General features: G+C 35.9%; 2 protein-coding genes across 3 annotated transcripts in view; one reads left to right on the top strand and one right to left on the bottom strand.

Moving 5' to 3' along the window:
* LOC145293709 (zinc finger C3HC-type protein 1-like) overlaps positions 1 to 12,287 on the bottom strand; it is a 48,731-nt gene extending 36,444 nt beyond the window's left edge. Inside the window, exon 1 of the mRNA XM_080140139.1 lies at positions 12,138 to 12,287. Within this exon, the coding sequence (XP_079996265.1) occupies positions 12,138 to 12,226 (89 nt within the window). The 5' untranslated portion in view covers positions 12,227 to 12,287. The remainder of the gene's footprint in view (positions 1 to 12,137) is intronic.
* Positions 12,288 to 12,489: 202 nt separating this feature from the next.
* LOC145293710 (kelch domain-containing protein 10-like) overlaps positions 12,490 to 26,698 on the top strand; it is a 90,743-nt gene continuing 76,534 nt past the window's right edge. Inside the window, exon 1 of one of the 2 annotated variants that reach the window (XM_080140141.1) lies at positions 12,490 to 12,710. In XM_080140141.1, coding sequence (XP_079996267.1) covers positions 12,644 to 12,710 — 67 coding nt within the window. In that variant the 5' untranslated portion in view covers positions 12,490 to 12,643. The remainder of the gene's footprint in view (positions 12,711 to 26,698) is intronic. The other variant, XM_080140140.1, reaches the window with a different exon arrangement.

The raw sequence follows: 26,698 nt of genomic DNA, 5'->3' as shown, positions 1-26,698 counted from the left end.
ACATCAAATGCAGTACAATTCAATTTCCTTTCTTTTCATAGCTACACAGAATGTTTATAGTATTGCAATATGTTTATGCGCATATTTAATACAGATTACTTGGAAACCATTAATTTCTGGAGATTTTCAGTGCTATATTCTAATCCCTTGCACAAAAGTGCACTTTTTTTATTTTTTTTTTTTTACATAGGCATCACCACATTATCAAGGCCAAGAGGCCACTCAAGGATAAGGGTTAAAGAGTGTACAGTAGAAATTGGACAATATAGTAATCAGTAGTAATGAAAATTTGGTAAATTTGATAACTTATATGGAACGGCTCATCAAGAACTTATTTACGTTAGACTTGAAGACAACCATATTGTAGTCATGCCAGATTTCATTGACTAATCTTTTCTTTTATAAAAAATATAGCATTTTACTGGAAAAGTGGCGTAAAAGATGTGACAAAACACATGGTCTTAAAGAGGAAAAAATATTTGAACGTGTGAAGTACAAAAATAGTGATAACTTATTTTTGGTCAGATTTAAAAAATTTAAAAAGATTCTGTCTGCCATTATGGAGATAATTTAAGCGATTTCAACTTTTTTCATGTGTATTGCCACGTTAGCTGATAAAGCACCAGAGTGTTCCATCTCTACTGCCTCCACCGAATTCTGCGGGTCCGTTGGCACCATTCCATCTTTAATACACAAATTGGGATGCAATGCAGAATCCTCCTCCTCAACCAGTTTTTTTTAAACACAAAACTTTGCTGTTTTACTCATGCCACGCACAGCAACTCAGGAGAGTTTATCCGTGAAGCGAGAGTACCAAAATCACGCCAAGGTTAGTGACGACATCCAGGAGACTATTTGAAGACATGGTTACACACCATCAAAACTGACATTGAACCTAGCTCTGGTCCACAGGTCTACAAGGTTTGCAGCTGGTCCGAGAATGGCCACTACGATCTGCATCCATCCGGAACATTGTGTCTTCTTCGAGAGAAGCCAGCTCAACCCATCTGGGGTGAATGTTCCTATTTACTTGCCTCCCCACGAGGGCAGAGTCAGACACAAGGTTGGTTTTTAATGTGGAGAAAATCCAGCTCCGTAAAAGGAGGCACTCTGGATAAGACCAAAAATAAAAATTGTCTCAGTCTAGAAGGATTTTTCCTCCACTGACTGAGGACAGAAAAAGTGAAATGCCCTAAGTCAAAGCAGCAACCATTCATCAGTTTATGAAGTCATCCACTTTCAAGTAAACACATTTCTTCTCAAAAAAAAAAAAAAAAAATATATATATATATATATATTACATGAAATCAATTACAGCATAAAAGATGAATGTAAGCTTTATAACATTGTTTGCTTTTTGTGATGTCATCATGCATGTACAGTGACAAAATACAAATTTACAAGCAAGATAAAACCCACAGACTTTTTATAGTATATAGATATGAGAGGACATCTGACCTGTTGGGTCAGTATTTAATATATTATTAAATATGTTTTTACCATTGACATTGATTGACATGAAGTAACAGTTACAGCTGCTGCTGCTTTCAAACATACACGCCATATTGCTTTTGTAAACTAGCATTAATTTTTGGCGGTTCCTTTTTAGGGGGTTCCAATTTAGAAGGAAGATTTTAGGAAGAGCCGATTTTAGGGAGACATTTTTAGTGAAAACAGTTTTTAGGTTTGTATCTAAATGCGAGAGAGAGAGAGCAAAAGAAATGTTAGATGATAAACATAAACAAAATGATAAATGACAAAAGCATAAATTCACAAAACTGATATTTTATATACGTTTAAAAGGGGAAGTTTACGTAGATATGTACACAGAATTTTCGTTAATATTTTTATAGTCTTTGCAGAGTAAATAGGGTTCATACATTGAAATACCGAAGATGTCCAAGTCGATTATTTAAGGGCCGTGATTTACAGGTCTGAAATATCAAAATCAAAATTTCTCTACTCAATTACAAAAATCACATTTGATTAAAAGTTAATAAAAATAATATTTGATGCGTATGGGTTTTTTTTTTTTGTTTTTTAAAAGTTCAGTGAGAAATGTTAAAAGCATTAAAATGTATACGTTTATATATTACCCCTCTTCATCAAACAGTGTATTGATACTCGATAGCTGACTGTGACAGTTTCCATACATTTATACCAAAACTACCTCTACGCTGTATACATAAATAGAATGCATGCGCAATAGAATCTGACCTATCAGATTGGTTAACCATCAGCATGCACAACTACATACCCTCCAAGAAATTCCAACAGAAACCGAACGACCAGCCTTCGTATACTCCAGAACGTGCTACCGCCATTGCACATAGAAATCCCTTCTTCAATTGCTTTAAACCTAACAGATATTTTGAAACTAGTCTCATTTAGAACAGCAAACTCAACCCTATGCGATCATGGCCACCTGCTTCCCAAATTGACAAGCAATATGGGGTTCGTCCTGCGAAATCTACACCCGATGCAGTGACTATAATTTCACACAAGATCAATGAAACAGTTGCACTTAACATATGAAAGATGTTTGATAAGGTTTGGTATAAAAGTCTACTTTACAAGATTTCAAGTTATAGAATATCTGAAAATGTCTTTGCAACCATCAAATTTTTTCTCTCCGATAGGTTTATACAAGTAATCGGTGATGGTAAAAGTCTAAAAAGTATCAATGCTTGCATGCTTCAGAGATCCATCCTGGGCCGAACTCTTTTCATTATCTTTATTAATGATCACCCAAATCACATTCTAAGTTCATTTGTCAACATATATGCAGATGACACTACGATCTATGACAATACTTGAACAACAACAACAACCAAGATTTCTCTGAGTCTCTCTCCTCAGACTTTGAGCATGGGGTGTAATGGGGCAAAAGGTAGATCGTTAACACATCCAAAACCACGCTATCATTTCACCATAAATGCTCTGATCCCACTTGGTCCCTATTAATATGATTTCTTTCTTAGTCCATGCTAGCAGGGATTAGGATTAAGGTAGGGAAAGCCCCCCAACTATCCCCTAAATTGCAAGACCCTATACAGACTCTTCTATTAAAGTTTGACTCAAAAAAAGCTTATTTTTTAGCATGCATATATGGCTTGCTAAATTAGACATTCCTGAGCTACACACACAGACATTAAGTACAACCCTACTTGTGAACCCACAGCTTTCCCTTCTTCCAAAGAATGAAAAATGAAAACTTGGCCAGTAAAAGTAAATAAAACAAAAAATAGACACAGAGTAGAGGATCAGTTTAACATATAAATTTAATGTAAAATGGTCACTCACTTTTTGACCAAATAGCATTTTCTTTAATCTTCACCACGTTTTGTAATTTATTGAAAAAAAAAAAAAAATCAATTGTGTTGGAGGTGAGGGTGCTTTTGCTTATTGCCACTCGGACTTAGGGTTAGTAGTAGTGTTAAAAGAAGGTATGTCATTTTTTTTTCATGCCAACTTTTTCTAATCCTGTATCAACTTTTCAAATCCACTATTTCTTAAAAATAGCCTATCGGCATTTCTTAAAAAATGCTCTTAAAATGCTATCCAGTTAGAAACTGCCGATCCGGATTATTTGGATATATAGGTTTTACATTAAATTTAAATGTGAAACTGCGGTTCTTATGCAAAATATACTGAAATAATGCAATTATTTAGAAGCCTATTCTTAACATGCGTAAGCTTCTGAGGTTGCAAAGGATCATCCCAGTGCAAACCATACTTCCACACGGATCTGATAAGCACACGGCTGCAAATAGTAACTGGCAGGTAGATAAGGGATCAAAAATCTTCGCTGCCTCTGCATGAACCTCTTTTTGTTGACACGTACAACTCTTCTGAATGCGGGGAGTATTGGTACCCCAGTACCCTCTCCCATTCCTTCTCATGTACACTCAGGGTACCATCTTGGTGTGGAGCACCTGCCAATTACAGTTGCACGCCTGGATGACCCCCCCCTCTCCTGCAAACATTCTCCAACAAAGGAATATAACTTGGTGAGTTCTCTTGAGTCTGCCACGGACGCCCCAAGGTTGTCCACATAAAAGCGATCCTCCTCCATTCTGCGGCAAGCATCCTGCGGGTATTTGGGCGCATACAATTTCAAGATGCACCCCAATACAAATGGACTAGAAGTAAACCCAAATATAAGCATGGCATTAGAGAAGCAGAGCAAATGATCTCCTTCCCTTAGAAAGAAGCAAAACCAATTCTCGTCCACCTCTAGCTTAAGCCAATACTCGACGGATGTCCACTAGAAATACATAATTGTTGGCTCTAAATGCCAACAGTAATTTTAAAATGTCCCCAGTTAGATTAACCCGAGAGTATGCCACTTCATTTAGTGACAATCCGCCTCTTGTTTTCAAACTACAGTTGAAGACAGATCTGATTTTAGTCGTTGCAGTGGAGTCTGACTTAAAAATCAGATGATGTGGTAGCCACACATATCTGTCAAGGGAAAACAAAAATGTCTTCAATTATACCATTCTGGTTTTGTTGATGGAAAACCTTTAAATATTCACTATATTTTTCAAGCCAAGTTCTCCACTACCCGGTCCAAAATATGCAGTGAAGTTGCATGGTTAGACTAATCTATCATGATGTCAGGCAAGCTCCACGTAATAGCTTCCATCCTGTAGCTTCACTGTGTCCTTTAAATGCTTCATCTGTTCCTGGTCGTAATCAGAAAACACATTTGGGTTAGGTAGCCCCAGAGATTCCAAGGAACACATCTTTTCTAAGCCTCTTTGTACAGCACTGTCGGGAAAGCACTCTGCCAAGGGATCAAGATACGTCGATTGGGCTTCCAGAACAAAACATAAATGGGAAGTATCAACCTGGGGAGTATGTTGCATCATGGAATTAAACGAGAGGTGAGTAAGTTCATGGGGGGGGGTCATATCATATATCTGCTCTGAATGGGACCAACCCAGATGAAACCAAAAGGGCACAACCCTTAAAACAGTGGATTAGCTTAATGAGTTTAAGTGTTGAATTAAGTTTAATCCAATTATTTCCTTGATCGGTATCAAGTCCAATCCAGTCTCAAACCAGTCAGCCAAAGAACAGTTTGCATCCCGAAAAGCATGCAACAAAGACTCAAAGTTGGGCAAGCCACCTGACAAGTGCATACCATCGGCCATCAAGATAGATGTTACATTCTCTCCTGAACCCAAGTCAATTCCTAGGACCATTTTTGAATCCAAAAAAGGTTGACAGTTTAAACTGACAATTGACGCCAATGGTCTTAATCGAACACAAGCCTCCCAGTACAGTCGCTGACAAGTATGAACGCCATTACTAGTACCTAGCACAGTTTTCATTCCACAGGAGAAAGTAACTGATAAGATGGGAGGCAAAGTGCATCAATAACTGGTCGAAGTTGAATTTTTCACATTCACATGAAACGAAGTTGTAGCTGCACTGCAGTCATATGAAAGGATTTTTTAGATGCACTCTGGCCTATAGTGGGTGTGGGCATGGGCGTGGCAGGGATGCTGCCCTTAATTTCTAATCTCTTGATTTTACCTCATTTAATAGTAAAAATAATGCTGTCAGTAAGTTTTCACGGACGGTTTACAAAAGCAGTGCTAGTGCACTTATTGATCCGAGCTTTTTTTTTTTTTTTTAAGTATTTTTAAGTTTAATTAAAGTTTTATGATATCTGTTTTCATTAAATTGTAAGGTTAAAGTACAGATTAAGTACAAAATACCCTTCTCTCTCGATGCTAAGAATGGCTTTCTAAATGATATTATTGCAGCACGGATCAATAAGTGCACGGGTACCACAAAAACATTGTTTTTTTTTTTTGGAGGGGTATTCAATTATAGAACTTGTACAGTTTAATTAACCGTTTTTCCGTAAGTAATGCACCAACATTTATCGAGCAGAAGTATCGTTTAACATTTCACAAAAATTCTATGTTTACATAGAATTTACGCTGAATCATAGAAATGTCCAGGCTTGTATCTGGGGGTGCGTTTAACTTGGGGGGGGGGGAGATACAATCAAGACGAAAAGCAACGGGAAACTAGCTAATGTAAATGTCTCCTCTCATCACCTAGGACATAAGCTCACCAACCCTCTTCTCTATTGTTTCAGAGTGTAGAGTGAACAGCATTCTTTAGTGGAACTGAACTTGTTTGGAACTTGGAGGCCACACTCAGACTTCATCAAGATCGTCAGTGCCGTGTGTAAATCAACCCTCGTCAGTCTCTTCGCCCATACCTCATCGACTAAGGAAAGGTGTGCTATTCATCTATGCCGTTCTACGACTACACATCGTCAGGATCTCGCCGATTTCGAAAGCAACTCATTCCACCTGGATAAATAATGAGCGACAAAATTGAAGTCATCTGCTCAGTTACTGGATGTGGCTTGAAATCCCAGAAACCCCCTGAATCCCTCAGTAACGTGCTCATTACCTTCATGAACCTTCATGCCCAAACTGCCCATCCACCACCAATAGCCAACCCCCAACAACCAGCAGCTCCCAGGCTTAAGCTTAAGTCCCCATCTATTGGTGCCGGGAGCACTCCCAATCAATGGTCGTCTTTCAAGCGACAATGGTCTATGTATAAGACTGGCATGGCTATCACTGATGCTATGTGTGCCACGGCCCTCTTTCACTGCTGTGATGGGGACCTCATGAATGACCTCTTGAGAGACTTGCAGGAAGATGTGTCATCAATGACCACGGCAGACCTCCTTGCTGCTATAAGGTGCCTGGCAGTCAGGGAAGAGAGCACTCTGGTCCACCGCATCAAACTCAGTAGGATGACACAGGCCCCTGGTACTCCTATCAGGACCTTCCTTGCTGCTCTCAGGGGTCAGTCTGCCTTATGCCAGTACACAGCAAAGTGTAAGGAACCGGGCTATGGCCACACATGATTACAGTAGTGAGATTATTAGGGATAATCTCATTCATGGTATTGCTGATCCAGAGATTCTTTCTGATCTGTTGGGTGATCCCAAAACAGACTGAACCCTGGAGGAAACTGTTGCCTATATAGCCCAGAAGGAACAGGGTAAATCCACCAGAGTAGCCGTTGGGGAAACTACCGCCGCCATGAGCCATGGCAACGGCAAACCCCACCAGTCACAACCATCTCGCAGCAACAAGCAGAGCAAGTGCTGGGCCTGCAGAGAACTACAGCACGGTAAGTCGAATGACCGGAAGTCCTGCAGTGCTTGGTCTATAACATGCAGCAAGTGCTCTGTAAAAGGCCATTTTTCGACCAAATGCAGTAAGTGCTTGAACTGCGGGTTATGGGGCCACCGAGACAGATTTTCCAGGTGGTGCTCTCAGAACCCCCGCTGTAAGGTCAAGCCCAAGTACAGTAATGATGCCTTGCACATGGGGGATGACGAAGCTGGCACTCTATTTGACCAACTTTGTACTGTTCAGACTCATCAACCCTTAACTAACAGCTGCAGGCCAATCGAACATCATGTTTACAAAGGCAAATGGGTCGCTGGACCTTCCAAGCCCCACCCAATGATGACGGTGAAGCTCACCCCGTTACCAGATGACCACAAGAAGCTTGGCTGCTCACTAAAATCCTCCAACCCCACATAAATCGAAATACCTATGGTGGTGGATTCTGGTTGTCAGAGTTTCATCATACCCATCAGATCAGCACTTGCGATGGGCATCGCCAAGACTGACATATTCCCTGTCAAATTGTCCATGCGAGGAGCTACCGAGGAGGATCTAGGGGTTGAAGGAGGTATCCACAGCTGATGTATCTGGCACACCAAAAACAACAAAGCAGTTGTTATATGTGTCTAGAAAAATCGGCAAAGCTTTCCTTTGTCGTGAAGCACTAGTGATTAGGGGTCATACCTGCCAGTTTCCCAACTGTGCCAGTAAGTTGGCCTCAATACTCCCTGGCTACAGTGGAAGATGAAAATAGGCAGTGTTCATGCCCAAAATGCACTGATTTACCACCACCTATACCAACAAAGCTTCCAACAGGTATTGCGCCCACCGATGAAAATGTGCCAATTCTGAAGCAATGGCTGCTTGACTTCTATTCATCAACAACGTTTAATACATGCGAGCAGCAGCCACTTCCCATGATGAAGTGTGAACAGCTGGAGCTCCATATCGACCCCAACGCAAAGCCAGTCGCCATTCACAAGCCTGCATTGGTTCCCCTACACTGGCAGTCTATAATAACCTTGAGAGAGATGTCACTATCGGCATCCTAGAGAAGGTCAGCCCCAACACGCCAACCACCTGGTGTTCCTGCATGGTGGTGATCACAAAAGCTGACGGCTCCCCTAGAAGAACAGTGGATCTGCAGCCACAGAATCGATGGTCCGTGAGGTGGACTCACCACGTGGAGAGTCCCTTCCATCTGGCAGATTGTGTCCCCCAGCACACGCGGAAGACCGTCACAGATGCTTGGAATGGTTACAATTTTGTTCCCATCCAAAAGGAAGATTGCCATATTACAACCTTCATAACCCTATGGGATTGTTATCGTTACAAGGTGGCACCACAGGGCTTCAACCAGCAATTTGATGCTGTTATCGCCAACTTCAAAACCAAGGTTAAGTGCGTGGATGACACGTGCATGTGGGCTGACTGAGTTGAGGCATCATTCTTTCAGGCATGTGAGTGGTTGGACCTCTGCGTCAGAAATGGGATTACCCTCAACCCCAAGAAGTTCCAGTTTGCTGAAGAGATTGTTGTCTTTGCGGCCCTCGAGATCACACCCACTAATGTCACCTCATCTGACAGGTTCTTGGAATCTATTAGGAATTTCCTTACCCCGAAGGACATCACTGGTGCAAGGGCTTGGTTCAGATTGGTCAATCAAGGAGCATATGCATTCTTCATGGCCAAGCACATGCAGCCGTTCCGGCATCTCCTGAAACCATCCACCAAATTTCAGTGGACAGAGGAATTGAATGAGATATTCGCTGAGTCTAAGCTCAAGATCATAGAGGAAATAAAGGAAGGAGTGAGGTTGTTCCAGCCATCCCACCCAACCTGTCTGTTAACCGATTGGTCGGTCACTGGCATCGGGTACTTCATGATGCAGAAGTACTGCGACCTGTGCCACCAGGACGCCTGTGTGCTGCAAGAAGGGCTGGAAGCTCTGCTTGGTGGGTAGCCGCTTCACCCACGCGGCAGAATCCAGGTATGTACTCATAGAAGGAGAAGCCCTCGCTGTTGCCTACGCCTTGCACTAAACACGGTATTACATCCTCGGATGCTGTGACTTGATTGTGGCTACCGACCACAAGCCGCTGGTTGGGATACTCAATGACCACTCCTTGACAGAGATAGACAATCGCCGTCTGTTGAATCTAAAGGAAAAGACCCTCTCCTACAACTTTGAAGTCATCCACATCTCTGGAAAGAAGAACCTGGGACCATCCGCCGCCTCCCGGTACCCACCATCCACCGCCAGCCATGCAGATGATACTTCAAGCCCAGAAGACATCGCAGATATTGGAGAGGATGATGGGATACACGCATCCATGTCTAACACTCTCTATGCAGTCACTAATGTGGTTTCCTGGGACATGGTGGGGGAAGCTACACCTTCGGACGCAGACCTACAGGAATTGCACCAACTGATTCATGACGGCTTTCCTTTGGACTGTCGACAGCTAAGGACCGCACTCCGGCCGTACCACCGCATCTCCAGCAGCCTTTGCACCGTTGATGGCGTGATCCTTGCCGGCAACTGCATCATTGTGCCGGCAACATTATGCCAAGAGATATTGGAGGCCCTGCATGCGGCCCACCAGGGAGTCAGCTTCATGTGTGCCCGCGCGGCTGACTCAGTTTACTGGCCCAATATCAGCATCGACATCCAACGTGTCAGGGAGAATTTCACCCACTGCCATCGGATTGCAAAGTCTAATGCTATGCAGCCACCTTTTAATGCTGCACCTCCGAAGTACCCGTTCCACAAGATCGCCAGCGACTACTTTACACACAACAACCATGATTATGTTGTGGTGGTCGACCGGTACTCCAACTGGCTGATGGTATTTCAAGCAGAGAACGGCGCAGATGGCCTCATCAAGCATCTCAGAGAAGTCTTTGTGACTTTTGGGGTGCCTCAGGAGCTGACATCCGACGGGGATCCCAGTTTACTGCTGGGAAGACTCAGGATTTCCTCCAATCATGGGAAGTCCACCATCGCCTTACCTCTGTTGCCAACCCTCACGCCAACTGCAGAGCAGAAATTGCAGTGCAAACTGTCAAACGAATGCTGATGAATAACACCTCAGCAGGTGGGTCCATCAATGTGGACAAAGTTTCAACGGGCGATGCTAATATACCGCAACTCCATCGACCCAGAGACGAAGGCATCTCCTGCTCTTATAGTTTTCGGAGAACCCATTAGAGATCCCATCCCGATTCCAATGGGTCGGTACTGCCCCCACCCCACATCATCTGAAATGCTTGTAAACAGGGAGAAGCACTAGCAAAACGTCATTCCCTTGAGCATGAAATGTGGAGCGAACATACAAGATCTTTACCCCCTCTAAGCGTGGAGGATCATGTGTATATTCAAAACACAACTGGAAATCACCCTAAACGCTGAGAACGAACAGACACCGTTGTGGAGGTGAGACAATTTCACTAATATGTGGTCAAGATAGATGGTTCTGAGAGACTCACGCTCAGAAACCGACAAAACCTTCGGAAATTCAAGCCTTTCAGAATCACAACTAGCGAAGACATGATAGAGTCCTTCTTACCAGTCACCAGGCTGCCGGAAGACGCCTCTGTCAGCACCCTACCAGAAGTCCATGCTGGTAATCCAACAGATAGTCCCATACGTAAGTCCAGCGATAAAGATTTTTATGACGTGCCATCGAGCCCTTCTGAGATCCTTCCAACTACTCCTCATGCTTCTGACCCAGCTAGAGATTCTGGCACTCCCAAGATCTTTGTACCGGTTGCACATGCGACCACTCCCAAGAACGCTGGAAACGACACCACCCCCAAGAACATGCATGCAATTGCCAAGAAGGCCTCCAGGGCCTTGAGCCGACTGATGCCACACAATGCTCCTGGTGCTTCAGAAACTGCATCAGCGAGTAGGTTGTGGCCCCGGCGCAACCAAGATTCTTTAGTGGAACTTAACTTGTATGAAACTTAGAGGCCACAGTCAGACTTCATCAAGATTGTCAGTGTCGTGGTCGTGTGTAATCAACCCTCGTCAGTCTCTTCGCTCATACCTCATCGACTAAGGAAAGGTGTGCTAACTCATCTAGAAACTACCGTCTTTGTTTTCCCGAGATTACCATGGTTCGACAATTTTTGGGAGCCGTGTTGCCGACGCTGTTAAAAACAGCAGGGCTGCTGCATGCTATATGCATGAAACTCCGAAATCTAAACTCGGTTGAAAAAAAAAAATAGTCGCTGTCTTTATGAAGTCGAAAACGAAATAAAGAGCACACAACTCAAGTTCATAAGGACGGGAATTTTTGTAAGGTAAACATAAAAGCCAAGTAAACACTATTTTGTTAAGTGGATAGGGTATAAATGAAAGGGTAAAATAATGTTTCAGGATTTTTTTTTTTTAGTAAAAAGAAAAGGCAGAGGGAGACGTGAGAATTATTTCCGGTTCTTAAAGCTGTTTTTTTATTTTTATTTTTTAGGGAATAAAATTTTAATTATTTTGTTGCTTGTTTTTGTTTTTTCGTTATATATCCATAAAGAGCTGAAAATAAATCATATTTTCTCACTTTACAAAAGAAAACCAAAAACTGTTTAAAAGGTTGTTTTTATTTTTCCGTTATAAAAATAAAAGGAAAGAAAGAGGAAATTATTTCTTTGTTTTTTTTTTTTATTTTTTATGAAACAAGAAAAACAAACATTTATAACCTACAATTATCAATTTAGACTCTGGAATTAACTATCATACAATGTACTATTTTTTTTATTTTTTAATATATCGACTTTTTTTCGACATTTTATTTATTTTTTTAGCTTCAAGTAAAAGTCGAGACGATTCTATTTTTCAAAACAGATCGTTTGTTTTTGGAGGGAGAGTTTTGAATGAGAAATTTAAAGCCTTTTAAGTCATAACAATCACCAAAATGTATTATAGAAACGAACAGGGCGTTTTAAAATGCATCTTACCCAATTTCTGGGACTTTATCGCAATCTTTTAAGATGAAGGAAGACAAAATCCCTTTGACTTGATCGGTGTCAACGGTATTGTACGCCATTTTGAAAAACTTGTCAACGAAACGTTCTGATTAGTCAAAACAGAACCGGAAATGGATCGTTCAACCCGGAAGTAGATTACATCTCCCTCTTTCTCCTCCCTCCTACCCCTTCATATCCCGTATATGATATCCCAACCCCGGATAGTGTTTACAAATCCAGTTAATTAAAAAATATTTAAATTTATTGTAAAAAAAAAAAAAAGATAATAAATTATCAATTTATATACAAACTCTTATATATAAACTCTGTTATCATATCGGCAATTTATTCTGACGTAATAAATATATATATGTTGTTTTTTTGTTAATTTGTAGTTTCGTGTGTGGATGTTTTTGTAGGGGAACAGTCTGGCCTTACACCGGTCATGCCCTTTTTCATTTTGTATTCTCTGTCCACAAAAAAAAAGCAGCGGAAACATGGCAGAAAGTAACGTAGGCCTTCCATTATTAAAAGTGCATGCAGTTTCCACCAGAAGATCCCCTGGTAAGATTATCCCATTTATATAAATGACAATTTGCGTTTAAAGATAAATTATTGACAACATGTTATGCAATTTAAAAAAGTCAACGTTCAAAAATTCTTAGCTTAAATGAAAATTTATTTTTATCAATTTCGATTTGTTGAATATATTTTTTTAAATTCCCTATTAAATGTTGATAGAATTATTTTGGCAAATTTGTAGATTAACACCTTCAGCAAAATCGCCCTATTTAAAATAAATAAATAAAAATGAGACTCTACATTTTTAGGCGATTAAAACTGGTGTATTTAAACAGAACAGACCGTACTAAAAACAAAAATAGTATTTAAAAATCCATCCTGGCAGACACGAATGCGCCCTTATAATATTTTTCGTTTTTTTTTTTGTGTGTGTGTGTGTGTGTGTGTGTGTGTGTTTTTCCCCCTTTCTTTCTGCATTGTTTTCAGTGGAATATTATCGATTGGACACGAGTCTACCAGATTATCAAAAAGCAAAACGCCAATACTTGGATATTTGAAAGGAATGCTCAGTTTTTAATTACAACGTTCTAGTAAATCGATCCCCCATATTGGAAACACTCGACAAGAACACGTCACATGGTGGGAGTTTTTATTTTTATTGTTTAATTTGCTGGATTTTTTTTTTTTTTTTTTTTTTAAGAGCGGGCGTTTTTTTGGAGGTGTTGGGCCGTTGGGGGTCGCCATTGGAGAGTCCCGTCAGGAAAAGTTTGGGTCTGTTTTACTACACTTGGATTCGAATGTTAAGAATGGCTTTTTAAATAATAACGTTATTATTTCAGCACGGATCAATAAGTGCATGAGCACATATATATATATATATATATATATATATATATATATATAGTTATCTTTCAGATGCAAGGTTCATTGTTTACTTGCGGTTTTAACGATGTAAGATTCCGTTGTACGGAAGACCAAATCGGCCAAAATGTCTATGATGTTTTTATTGGCGCTTTTCTTCGCATTTTTAATAACATTTTTTTTGCACCATTTACAAGTTCTTTTTACAAATAATTTTTTTAATACTGTAATAGTAAAATAAAGATACATTTCTTAATTATACGGAAAAAGTATCTCGTAATGTTTTCACACGAGATTTGTTTCCTGTTGATTTCTCTTTTTTTTTTTTTTAAATATTAAAATTGATTTACTATTTAAAGTGATTTTAACGCCTTTAACATGACGGAGTTTACAATGAAAACCAAATTACCGTTAAAATTAAAATAATCTTTATTAGAAATTTGTAACAAAATAACAAAATTATAAAACTATTAGATTAAAATTGAGAACTTTTAATTAAACAACGTGAACATTTTATAATGAGTGTTTTCATGAAATGTATTTTTAATAATAAAACCAATAATCTTTATTAGAAATTTGTAACTGAAGTTAGAAATCAACAGGAAAAAAATCTCGTGTGAAAACATTACGAGATACTTTTTTCGTATAATTAATAAATGTAACTTTATTTTACTATTACAGTATTAAAAAAAATATTTGTAAAAAAAAAAAACTTGTAAATGGTGCAAAAAAATGTTATTAAAAAATACGAAGAAAAGCGCCAATAAAAACATCGTAGACGTATATTATCATTTAAACAGTATATCAATTTAAATATTTAAATTCAGTAAATAAATTTAAATATTTAAATTATAGCCGATTTGGTCTTCCGTACAACGGAATCTTACATCGTTACAACCGCAAGTAAACAAGGAACCTTGCATCTGAAAGATAACCATATATATTAGGTGCAAAAGTCTATAAATGGGCCACTAGTAATCTTTTTTACTATAAAAATCTTTATAATATACGTATTTGTCACTGCATGAAAATGTCATATTCCAAAAATCACGTAAATCGATCAAGTAGTTTTTTTTTTATTTAAGAAAATCAAATATTATGAGAAATTTTATCGAAGAAAAACTTCCCACCATCTTGTTTTTGAATGATACACTGCTAGCGACATCTATTGGGGATATAAGATCGGCAAGGGGGCAGACAATCGACTTTCCACACTATAGAAAAAAAAAAACTTGGAAAATTAAGACATTTATAAGTTTTTGAGGATGTTGAAAACGAAAATAACGTTTAAAATTCTAGCAAACGAGTAGTTTCCAAGATATGAAGAATTTTACGTAAATTGAGCACCCACACGTGTAAAACTTGAATTTAAGCCGCTGAAATACACATTTGCCGAATTTTTGTTGGAGGAGCGTCAACGTGTGGGTAGATGTATCAGAATTTTTTTAGTAATTTTTGACACCCCTAACACGAAACTCCGAATAAAATATAAAAATCTCGTAATTTCTCTGTTAAAAGTGGGTTATTTATTTTCTTTATGGATTATACTTCCAAAATAAACTATTAAAGTTGTTTTAAAAGTAATAGAAATTTTTTTTTTTTTTTTTAAACAGTAATGAATTTTCCGAACTCAATATTTTTCAATTTTTAAACTTTAAAAATCCATCAAAATTTTTCTATTCATTCTATTTTTACGATATTTTCAGGGTCAATGTGAAATTTTATGTTCTTTCCAATATTAAAAAGTAAATAATTAGTTTACTCACAAATTGAAGAGAAAAGGTCAATAAATAATATATTCAAATTTAAAACAAAAAAAAACGTAGTGTTTTTTTAGAATTTTACCTGTAAAGTTTGAAGTTTAAAACCTTTTTTTAAACCACGTTATTTGTTTTTTTTTTGTTTTTTTTTTAATGGAACCTTGGTCCTTTAATTGAAAAAAAAAATTAGGGCTTGAATTACATTTTTCGAGGAGTTATAAGCTTGGAAAGATGGGGTGGAATTATTCACTATTTTCACGAAATTTCTGACACACCTAACGTGTGGGTGCTCAATTTACGTAAAATTCTTCATATCTTGGAAACTACTCGTTTGCTAGAATTTTAAACGTTATTTTCGTTTTCAACATCCTCAAAAACTTATAAATGTCTTAATTTTCCAAGTTTTTTTTCTATAGTGTGGAAAGTCGATTGTCTGCCCCCTTGCCCATCTTATATTTCCCAATAGATGTCGCTAGCAGTGTATCATTCAAAAACAAGATGGTGGGAAGTTTTTCTTCGATAAAATTTCTCATAATATTTGATTTTCTTAAATAAAAAAAACAAAACTACTTGATCGATTTACGTGATTTTTGGAATATGACATTTTCATGCAGTGACAAGTACGTACATTATAAAGATTTTTTCAGATTTTTATAGTAAAAAAGATTACTAGTGGCCCATTTATAGACTTGCACCTAATATATATATATATATAACAAATAAATGTTATCAAAGGCAAGATAAGTTATTCTTCTACCTATCTGGGAAGGTTTTAATGGTTTTACTCACTTTAAAACGTGTAAATCAGTTCGAAAATCAGTGTTTATTAGGTACCTCGAATGCGCGCCCGCGCCAGTCTTAACCCCCGCCCCGTAACACGATGTAATTATAATTTAATATTATCTTAACTTTTTTACCATTTAATAGAAGCTTCAAATAAACTGCTAATATTTGTTTTTAAAATTTTACAACATATGAAAATGCGAGACTAAAATCGTGTTTACATTGACGCTTTAAAACAACGTTTCTATGTAGTGATGTTTTTGAAGTCGTAAACATACCTATGTTTTAAAAATCTTGCAAAAATCAAATAGTCATATTTTCCTGAATTTTTCGATATTTATTCATTATTAAATAAACGTATATAGTAAAAGTATTTGTTAAATATATTAGCGGAAATTTGTTTTTGGTGTTCTACCCACACTCCATAATTAATGTTACGAAAACTAAACAAAATAAATGTAGGTCCATAGAAATTTCAACATTTTTTAAAGCTGAAAAGAGTAAATAATTAAATAAATAGTTATTTGTATATATGTATATATATATATATATATATATAATTCTGTTATTTATTTAATTTACCTTAAAGTTGTAAATAAAATTGGACATAAAATCAATATTATGTTAAAAAAAAATAAACACTTTTTCTTGATAATTTTTTTTCTTGATAACATAATTATTTGAATTGTGACGACAACAAAAAAACAGAATTCTACAAAATAATTATTTTTAAAAAGCTTCAAATGATATTAAACTCCAATATTCCGAGATATGAAGTTTAAACAAAGGTTTTTTTTTATAACAGGTTTCCAATATTAAAAAAATATATTCATATAATAGAATATATAATTCTTGATATGATAAAAAATCGAAGATCGACCTAAAAAATTTTTTGATTTGATTATTTAAATTGATAGAGGGTGAACTTTATATTTTTTTTGCCTTTTTCCAAAAACGTAACATTATCTTTATGTACTTAAGTGTCAACAGAAGACGTTAAAATTAATTTTATTTTATTAACTCTCATATGTATAGTTTGTTAAAATATCTATACAGTTACTTCCATTAACCATTATAGCGCCAATGCCCATCCATAGAAATTGACATAGAAAATACGAAAGGATGATGTTGCTGTTATTGTTTAAAACGCTGACATTTTATACAAAGTTGTGGAGGTGCCTAGTATTTTTTTAATTTTTTTTTTTACATAGGCATCATCACTTATCAAGGCCGAGAGACCACTCGAGGATAAGAGTTAAGAGTGTACCGTAGTCAATTGGACAATATAGTAATCGTTAGTAATGGAAATTTGGTAAATTTGTTAACTTAAGTGGAACGTCTTATCAAGAACTTGTTTATGTTGGATTTGAAGACAGACAATCAGACTGTAGTCAACTGGAAAGCAAGGAAACGGAGGACAATTCCACAGGCGTGCAGTTCTAAGAAACAAGCTTTGCTCATGGAATCTACGTTTAGGTTTAGGCACAGACAAAGAGTGGGGGAGACGAGTGTTTCTTGTGAAAGTATCCCACCATTTTTCCAGCGGCCTTAGCAACAGATTTGATGTACGTATTTCATTTCAGATCAGGAGTAAAAGTCAAGCCCAAAAGCTTGTCAAAACATGAAGCCTCCCCAAGACGAGAGCCATTCATTTCAATTGATGCTAGATGGGGATCAGAATGTTGATGATATAAAGATAGAAGCTTAGTTTTAGATGCATTAAAAGTAACCAGCTATTCCTTTCCACAGCGAGCTCTTAGTTGAATATGTTAAGTTTGGGAAAATGAATTCAAACTAAAAAATTACACAAATGCTGTTAGAAACCCTCCAAATATATGTCAGCCTATGGCATGTTAGCATATATTGAATGAGTTTCTAACTGTATTTTGTATAATTGTTTAGTTTGAACTAATTTTTCTAAACTTAACGTATTCAACTAAGGGTTCACTGCCATTTGTCTATTTCACTTATATTGATAAACACTGTATGATTTTCGAACCAATTACACGTTTTAAAGTGAGTAAAACCATTAAAAACTTTTGCCGATAGGTAGAAAAGTAACTTATCTTGCCTTTGGTAACATTTATTTTTTATATTTGTTTTTTGACAACTTTTTTGAATCTATGTGTATAGTAAAACAAACCCCTCTTTTTTTTAAATTAAAGGTACTTATGCACCTTTGTTACCATGCTGAAATAATAATGTTATTATTTAGAAAGCTATTCTTAACATGGGGAGGGGAAGGTGTTTTGTAATTATTCTTATATAATTCTTATTATAATTCTTTTTTTTTTTTTTTTGTAATTATTCTTATTATATAATTCTTATTATAAAACTTGAATTTAACTTGAAAATACTATTTGAAAAATAGCACGGTAACAAAGGTGCATAAGGCTTAAATTAAATTATAAATGAGAGCAAAAAAAGGATAGTTATGAATCCTCTCCCTATATTAAATTTTTTTTTTCTCAAAGAAATTGTTTTTTTGTAAATGTTTCCAATATGGGGGATCGATTTACTAGAAATTTGGAGTTTGTATTACTGTACACATAGATTCGAAAAAGTTGTCAGAAAACAAATACATAAGAAATAAATATTATCAAAAGCAAGATAAGTTACTTTTCTACCTAACTGGATATGTTTTTAGTGTTTTTATTTAATGTAACATGTTTATTCAGCTCGAGAAACATAGTGTTTACCGATGTATTGGAAAGTTAAAAATAGCTGCCGACTCTCTCTTTGACACGGTAAGTTTTGGAAAAGGAGTTAAAAATATAAACTAGACAAAATACTGTTAGAAACTCACTCTATATATGTTACTGTGACATAGGCTGACATATATCCGGTGGGTTTTTAACAGTATTTTTTCTAGTTTTTATTTTTAACTCCTTTTCCCAAACTGTGAAAGAGAGTGTTGGCTGCCATTTTTAACTTTCCAATACATCGGTAAACACAATATGTTTTTCAAGCTGAATAAACATGTTATATTAAATAAAAACACTAAACACATATCCAGTTAGGTAGAAAAGTAACTTAACTTGCCTTTGATAACATTTATTTGTTGTATTTTTGTTTTCTGACAACTTTTTCGAATCTGTTTACAGTAAAACAAACCCTAAATTTGTAATTAAAAACTGAGCAAGTGTTTAAATATATACTTTTTTGCTTTTTGTTTTTGACAAACGAAAAGGAAAAAAAATGAAAATATTGAAAAAAAAAAAAAATTGCATTGTATGTACTCGTTATGGAATAAAGTTTTCATACAAAAATATCACTTGATTTGATCAAGTAGTTTTTAGTAGTTTTTTGGGTTTTTTTTTTTTTTTTTTTTTTTACAGAGGAAAATCAAATTTTAATGAGATCGATCAGGTAGCGTCCGACGAGGAGAGAGTGCCAGGGGAAATAACTCCAACCATCGCTTAAAGTTTGTCAAAATTTGAGATTATTTTGAAACATGGGCAGAAAAAATACATAGATAAATATTTTAGTTTTTTTTTTTTCTCTTATTTTAAAAAGTTTATACGTCCTTTTTTAATCGTTTTTTTTTTTTTTTTTTTTTTCATTTTATTACTTTGTTAATTAATTGTTCATTTAAAGGCACACCCCACCCCTTCTCGTGTCTGCAAATAGGCAAATGGTGATTATACAATCGATCTCATTAAAATTTGATTTTCCTCTGAAAAAAAAACAAACTACTCGATCAAAATAAGTGAATTTTTTTTTCTGAGAACTTCATTCCATAGCAGGTACATAAAATATAACTTTTTTTAATATTTTTATTTTTTAATCTTTCGATTAAACTGTATAAGTACCAAAAAAATTATAAGAAGGGTGCGTTGTATACGTCCATACCCATTCTTAACATGGGAAGAGGGTTAGGGCTTTTTAAAAACGATTCTGTACTAAATACAGTGTACTTTTACCTAACAGTTTAAACGAAAAATACCAAAAAAATTGAATTTAATTGAAAAATCCTATCTAAAAAAAAAAGCTTGCGCTGGTCATATTCTGCATAAGTACCAAAATTAGAACAAATAATAACACCCACGCAAAAAAATAATTTAGTGTAGGCATCGGTTTCATGTATGAAATTAATGCGAAATGATCCTCCATTTCCAAGCCATTTCGGACGATCAACTAAATTTTTTTACCTCTAAGTCCTACTGACAAGGTTGTAAAACCACACGTAACCATCTAAAAACGTAGACCCCCCCCCCCCCCGCACCCCCAAAAAAGACGCACTGCAAGAAAAAATATTTGAAATGTCTTTAAAACACTAGAATGGCTCGAAAAAATGTTGGATAATTTTATGTTAAATTTATAGGCAAAACTCACCCTCCACTCTGAATTCTGTAATATATTTTAAAAATATTTTTTACAAGTTTTTCATGGCGTTCACTGCTCTCACGTTAATTGGAATCCCATATAGGGAGGAGGGTCTGAAGGTATTAATCTACAATTATATAAGTATATTGGTTATAAACAAGTTCCGTCTGTCTTTGTTTACTTTCTTCGTCAGCTGATATTTGTACTTCATAATAAATTCCCTGGAAAAGTCGCTGCTGATTAATGTTTACCAGTTTTAAAATATGCAAACAAACTTTATTGTTTTTCAGAATATTGGTTTGTTTTACAATCCACAGAGGTACGAAAAAGTTGTCAAAAAAACAAATAACAAATAAATGTTAACAAAGGCAAGATAAGTTACTTTTCTTCCTAACTGAATAAGTTAAAAAAAACAAGTAATATTAAGCGCTACTGAAGAAAAAGAAAAAATCACCTCAACGTTTTTGAAGTCTCGACAAAAACTTCAAATTAAGAAATAAAACAAAATGGTGGTCGAAACCAACCCAAGAAATGTTGCTGTGACATTTTGGGTCGGTTTCTGCCACCATTTTGTTTTAGTTCTTATTTTGAAGTGATTATCGAATTATCAAAGATGTAAAGAGACATTGGGGCCATTTTTTTCTTGTTCTCTGGTAGCACTCAATGTTACTTTTTTTTTTTCAAACCGAATAAACATTTTACATTAAATAAAAACACTAAAAACTTATTTAATTAGGTAGAAAAGTAACTTATGTTGCCTTTTGATAGCATTTATTTATTTTTTGACAGCTTTTTCATACCTCTGTGGATTGTAATACAAACTCCTAGATATTTTTATTTCAGCTGAGGAAGAATGTAAACAAAGATGGACAGAACTTGATTTTAACTATTATAATTTGTAGTTATGCAGAATACAGATGCTGCTGGAATAATGAGGTTATTATTTAGAAACCCCGTCTTAATGTAGAGAGGGGAGATAGGGCTTCCTATTTATTTATTTTTTTTTTTTTCACTATTCTGCACCTAACCTAACAATTTAATAAACAAGATACTGTAAAAGTTGAATTTAATTTGAAAATCCTATCTAAAAATGTATTCTGCATAAGTACTATGCTTTTTTTGTGTAGTTGTTTATTATCTGAATGAAAAAAGGTATATTTTTCAGTACTTCTGCAGAGAAGGTACCGTGCTGGAATAATTACTTTATTATTTAGAAACCCATTCTGAAGAAATTTCTTTTAGAAAGAGAAAAGATTCTGAAACACGAAATTCACGATGCCTGAGAGTATCCTGTATCTCTACAAGGACAATCTAAGACAATGACAGAATCGTTAGAAAATGACTTCCAGACCGTAGTGGGCTGCAGATAGATGGTAACATTTAATGCAAGTGAGACTAAGCTGCTCTCCTTTTAACAATTACAAAATGCCTCTCCAACCACTGATATCCATGACAAATAATACTCCACCTGATAATTCTTCCTTCAAACTCTTCGGCTTAACATTCATGGGCAATATGAACTGGAACAAATACATTGAGGACATTGCAAAGGCTGCTGCAAAGAAGGTGGGTTCCCTCTATCGAGCTAGAAGACTACTCACACCTGAGAGTATCCTGTACCTTTACAAGGCCACCATTCGCCCATGCATGGAGTATTGTTGCCTTATCTGGGCTGGTGCCTCTACCACTAGTCTCTCCGTCTTGGATAAAAAAAAAATAATTTTCAATCTAATACGTCTTATGTTATCAACTAAACTCTAATTCCTGTTCCATCGCAGCAATGTTGTATCTCTGCCTGTTTTACAAATATTTTAATAAAATGTGCTCTGATGAACTCATTGTATTTGTGTCCCCTCAACGTAGATATCCTCGAAAACCCAACTAAGCAACAAAATCTCACCCCTTCACTGTTGAAGTGCCTAAATGTCAGAAAGCTTCCTGCTCTAATAGTTTTTCCCCCGAACAGCTAGACTTTGGAAATTCTCTTCCTGCTAACTGCTTCTCTGACTGTACTGACATGCAGAAGTTTAAATGTAACATAAACCAACATCTTGTTAATCTTTCCTAGACATGGCTCCGAATAGTAGCCTCTTACGTCCAAGTGGCGATATGTTTTGTTAAGTGTGAACGTGAGTAAAAAAAACAAAACAAAAAAGACTTATTTCTGTGTCTTTATTCCGCCGACGGCGTGTTTGTGTTTGTTCTAATTGTAAACAAAGGAAATGATAACCTGAGATGCGACAAGAGTATATCATAATCAATTCTTTCTTAATACAAGGTCCCCTAATAGGGAAAATTAATTCAAAGATCCCATTTAAGGGAATAAATCACAAACGATATAAGTTTCTTTTGAATATCTTTTTGTGAGTGGGGAAAAAAATCTTCTCTTGATGATTGCGTTCTCGTCGAGATAAGACTGATATGTCTTGTCGGAACAAAATTGAAACTGGAAATAAAGTTTTTCTGCCAAAACGAATTTGGCATGTAATTTCACACCTGCACTAGCAAAACTCCCATGAGCGTTTGCTAAAGAACAACTGGCAGCACTTCCGGCTAGTAAATTTCAACAATTTTTAATATTATGGAGAGGGAGGCTGCTTTATTTTATACTTTCACCTAACAATTTAAACAAAAAATACCGTAAAACTTGAATTTAACTTGAAAATATTATGAAAAAAAAAATTTTTTTTAAAGCACGGTACCTTCTCTGCATAAGTATCATTTTTTTTTTATTGTGCAATCGTTAAATAATTTAATTTTAACCCTTTATGACCTGGTTGAACTAATTCGCTCAGTCGTAAATAAACGAATATAACTGCATAAATAGAGATTGATTACAAACACGCCTTGTACGTATTAGTTCAGTATTTTTTATTGAAATATATTTTTTTCCAGTTTGAAGAAAACCATAGTATCATTACCCTTTAAACTATCTAAAATTAACAATGAATATTTTTAATCATCTACATCATAATTCAGGTCATAAAGGGTTAAGGTGCTTGTCCAGATGGTAACTAGTTAGAACAGTGGAAAGGCAACCACACAAAATTAAACTTCAGTTCCTGAAATTGAAAAACCATTTATTTACATAAAAACAATAAGAAAACGTTAAGGGGAAAATTAAGAAAACAACCCCTTTAGGCCATAGCATTTTCTTTATGTCATTATCCCATTGTTTTTCTAAATTTGCATTTTGTATAATTCTGGCCCTTCTCCTTTGATGACATGATTACAAGCATTTAGCTTCGAAATGTCATGGTCTAAAGAGTTTTTTAGTTTCCCCTTAACTTTTCTTATTGTTTTGATGATTTAATAAAGTTACAATTTTTCTTGCTCTTCTTTCATTTTAGTATTATTGTTTGCTCCTTTTAATAGTGTTAAGCTTTTCTTATCTTGATGAGTTTTGCTTTGTTAAAGATTTATACTTAACCTAATTATATTTAATTTATTTACTAATTTGTTTACATGATTTTGTTTGCATTTGCATAACTGTTCTCCTCTTGGATGTTATTCTCGCAACGTTTCGGCCGATGTAACCTCCAACTTTTAACGTGTCTTGTCAAACTCTGGAATTTATGGAATTTCAAATGGAACTCTTTATTTAATTCATAAGGCTAGCTTGTTCTTGCTCTACCAGCCATGACTGGGTAGAAGTTTTGGGCAATTTTTACAATAGCTAACAAAACAAAAAGGGGGGGGGGTAAAAAAAAAACATGCAACAAATAAATGTTACCAAAGGCAAGATTAGTTACTCTTCTATCTATCTGGATAATTTTTTTGTGTTTTTAACTTATTTTAAAGTATGTTTTTCACTTCAAAACAAAACTAAAGTCAGTTGAGAATGGAGAAAATAGCGGTCTCTTTACAACCATGTTGTTGGCTCCGTCGATCTCAAGAGGTCATGAAATTCTGTATCCTGATTCAGGTGCCCCCAGCTTGTGGTGTGGCTGTGCAGGCCAATGTGAGAGCCACAGGACCTGCTACAGTTACTGCAGATGTAGCTTTTCTTGCTCTCTGCCTGCCCTCAACCATGTGAAGCCTAGATAATCACCTAAAAGTAATGTTGTACCAGTATATTGTTTGATTTTCGATTTTTGAATAATTATCGAGGTTCCATGTGTATGTAATGAGGCTGCTTTTTTTTTTCTTTTTCTTTTTTTGCTAATTCAACAGATTTGACACTACTTTTGTTTTGAAGTAAAATGAATAAATAAATAAAAACGCTTTAAAATAACTTAAAATGCAAAAGATGATCCAAGTGGGTAAAAGATTAACTTATCTTGCCTTTGGTAACATTTTAATATATATATATATATATTACAATATTTATTATGGCACTATATATACATATTTTAAGGTCGTACCATTGGTTTTGTTACACCAAATCAACCATAAGAGGTTGGAAAAAAACCGTAAGTTCATCAGCGACAATGAAAAACTGACAAACTTACGCTGTTTTTTTTCCAATCTCTTATGGTTGATTTGGCGTAACAAAACCAATGGTACAACCTTGAAATATGTATATATAGTGTCATAATAAATATTGTATCTTCAGCTCTCACATCCACGATTGAGCACTTCATTGGATTTTTTTCATCGCCTCCTGACACGAGATATATATATATATATATATATATATGTGTGTGTGTGTTAGTTTTGTTTTGTTTTTCTTGTTCGTTTTTTGTTTTGTTGACTCCTGTTTAAAATGCCTGAAATTTTAATTTGTAATTGTATTTCTGATATCGCTCACATTAAGGATTGAACCTTCAACCTCCAGAAAACAGTCACTTAGAACTGATTATTACTTAACATTTTTATCTGTACTAGAATTATCGACATGAACTCATTACGCAACCAATTCTAAATTGAAAGGGATGATTGGGGAGGCGGGGGTCAGCAGATTGTCTTAATCTAAAGTTAAAAAAAAAAAAATTTTCTCGTTGGAGTCTTATTTTTTAAGGTAAAAAAAAATAACGTTCATGTTATTTAGATTCATCGTTCCATTGTTCTCATCTTGAGTGTGATTTTCACAACGTTTCGGTCAATGTAACCTCCGACCTTCTTCAGGTCTATTTTGTCAAACTTGGGAATTTGGATGGAATTTCAAATGGAACCCTTTATTTACTTCATGGAGGTAGCATGTTCTTGTTCCCTCAGCCATGACTGGATAGAGGTCCTAAGTAATTCGCAATTGAATTTTTCGGTCGCCCACACTGAGAATTAAACCTTCGAGGAGAATATCACTTTGGCAATTGAGTTTTCCAGGTACTCTAAGCACTGCGCCATGGGTCCTTGCAGAAATTCCATCCAAGTTCCCGAGTTTGACAGAAACATTCCCGAATTCGACAAGATACAATTGAAGAATGTCGGAAGTTACATCAATCGAAACGTTATGAAAATCACACTCAAGATGAGTCCAATGAATTCAAACAATAGGAATAACCAATCCCCATCTTAAAAATGTCACAATACAAAAAACCCCAAATAGCCAAAACGAAATTACTCCGGTCAGTAAAGTTAAAAATAACAGACAGTTATGAACTGGAGTTATCGTTTTTCTTAGCTAGCCTCTTTCTTGTGTATAATAAAAGGAACAATATTTTTCCGAGTTAGTTTACATTTGTGTGTGTCATATGTACAATGAAACTTGCTGTAACTATAACAGGTATCACTTTGTTCGTAATCCCGTTCTGGTTTTGTGTACACTCACGCATGTGTATCCTTCAAATAAGGGTCTTTTAAACTTTCTGTAGTTGTTTGTCTGCAAAACAGTAACATGCCTCTTGTCCGCCCTGCCGTTTAACACAAACAACACTTGTGCCCCCTTTGGACATAAATACTCTTGACTAATTCAACAAGCAGCAAAATCGCACCTCTTCACTGTTGAGATCCCTAAATGTTGGAAAGCTTTCTACTCATATAGTTTCTTCTGTCAAACTTTCTTTTTTACTTGGGAGTCACCTCTTATCAAGGCCTGAATACCACTTGAGGATAAGGGTTAATGAATATAAGGTGGTAGTATAGTAATCGTTAGTGGTGTAAATTGGGTAGAATTTGATTATTTATGGGGGCGGCTTAACAAGACCTTGTTTACATTGGACTTGAAGGCCACCATGTTGTATTCAACCAAGGAGCAAGCTAGCAGAATAGTGTTCTGCAGAAGAGCAGTTCTGGGAAAGAAGCTTTGTTCATGGAATCTGCATTTAGATTTAGGCACAGAAAGTGAAGGAAAACATATATAGTAGTTGTAGCTAGTGGAGTGTTTTTTGTGAAAGTGTGACAAAGGGGAATGATAGATTG

This window comes from Euprymna scolopes, chromosome 15, assembly GCF_053919585.1.
Source record: "Euprymna scolopes isolate OS-2025 chromosome 15, ASM5391958v1, whole genome shotgun sequence".
Lineage (NCBI taxonomy): Eukaryota > Metazoa > Mollusca > Cephalopoda > Sepiida > Sepiolidae > Euprymna > Euprymna scolopes.
Note: the sequence above shows the minus strand (reverse complement) of the source record. Positions and strands in the feature narration are given on the sequence as shown.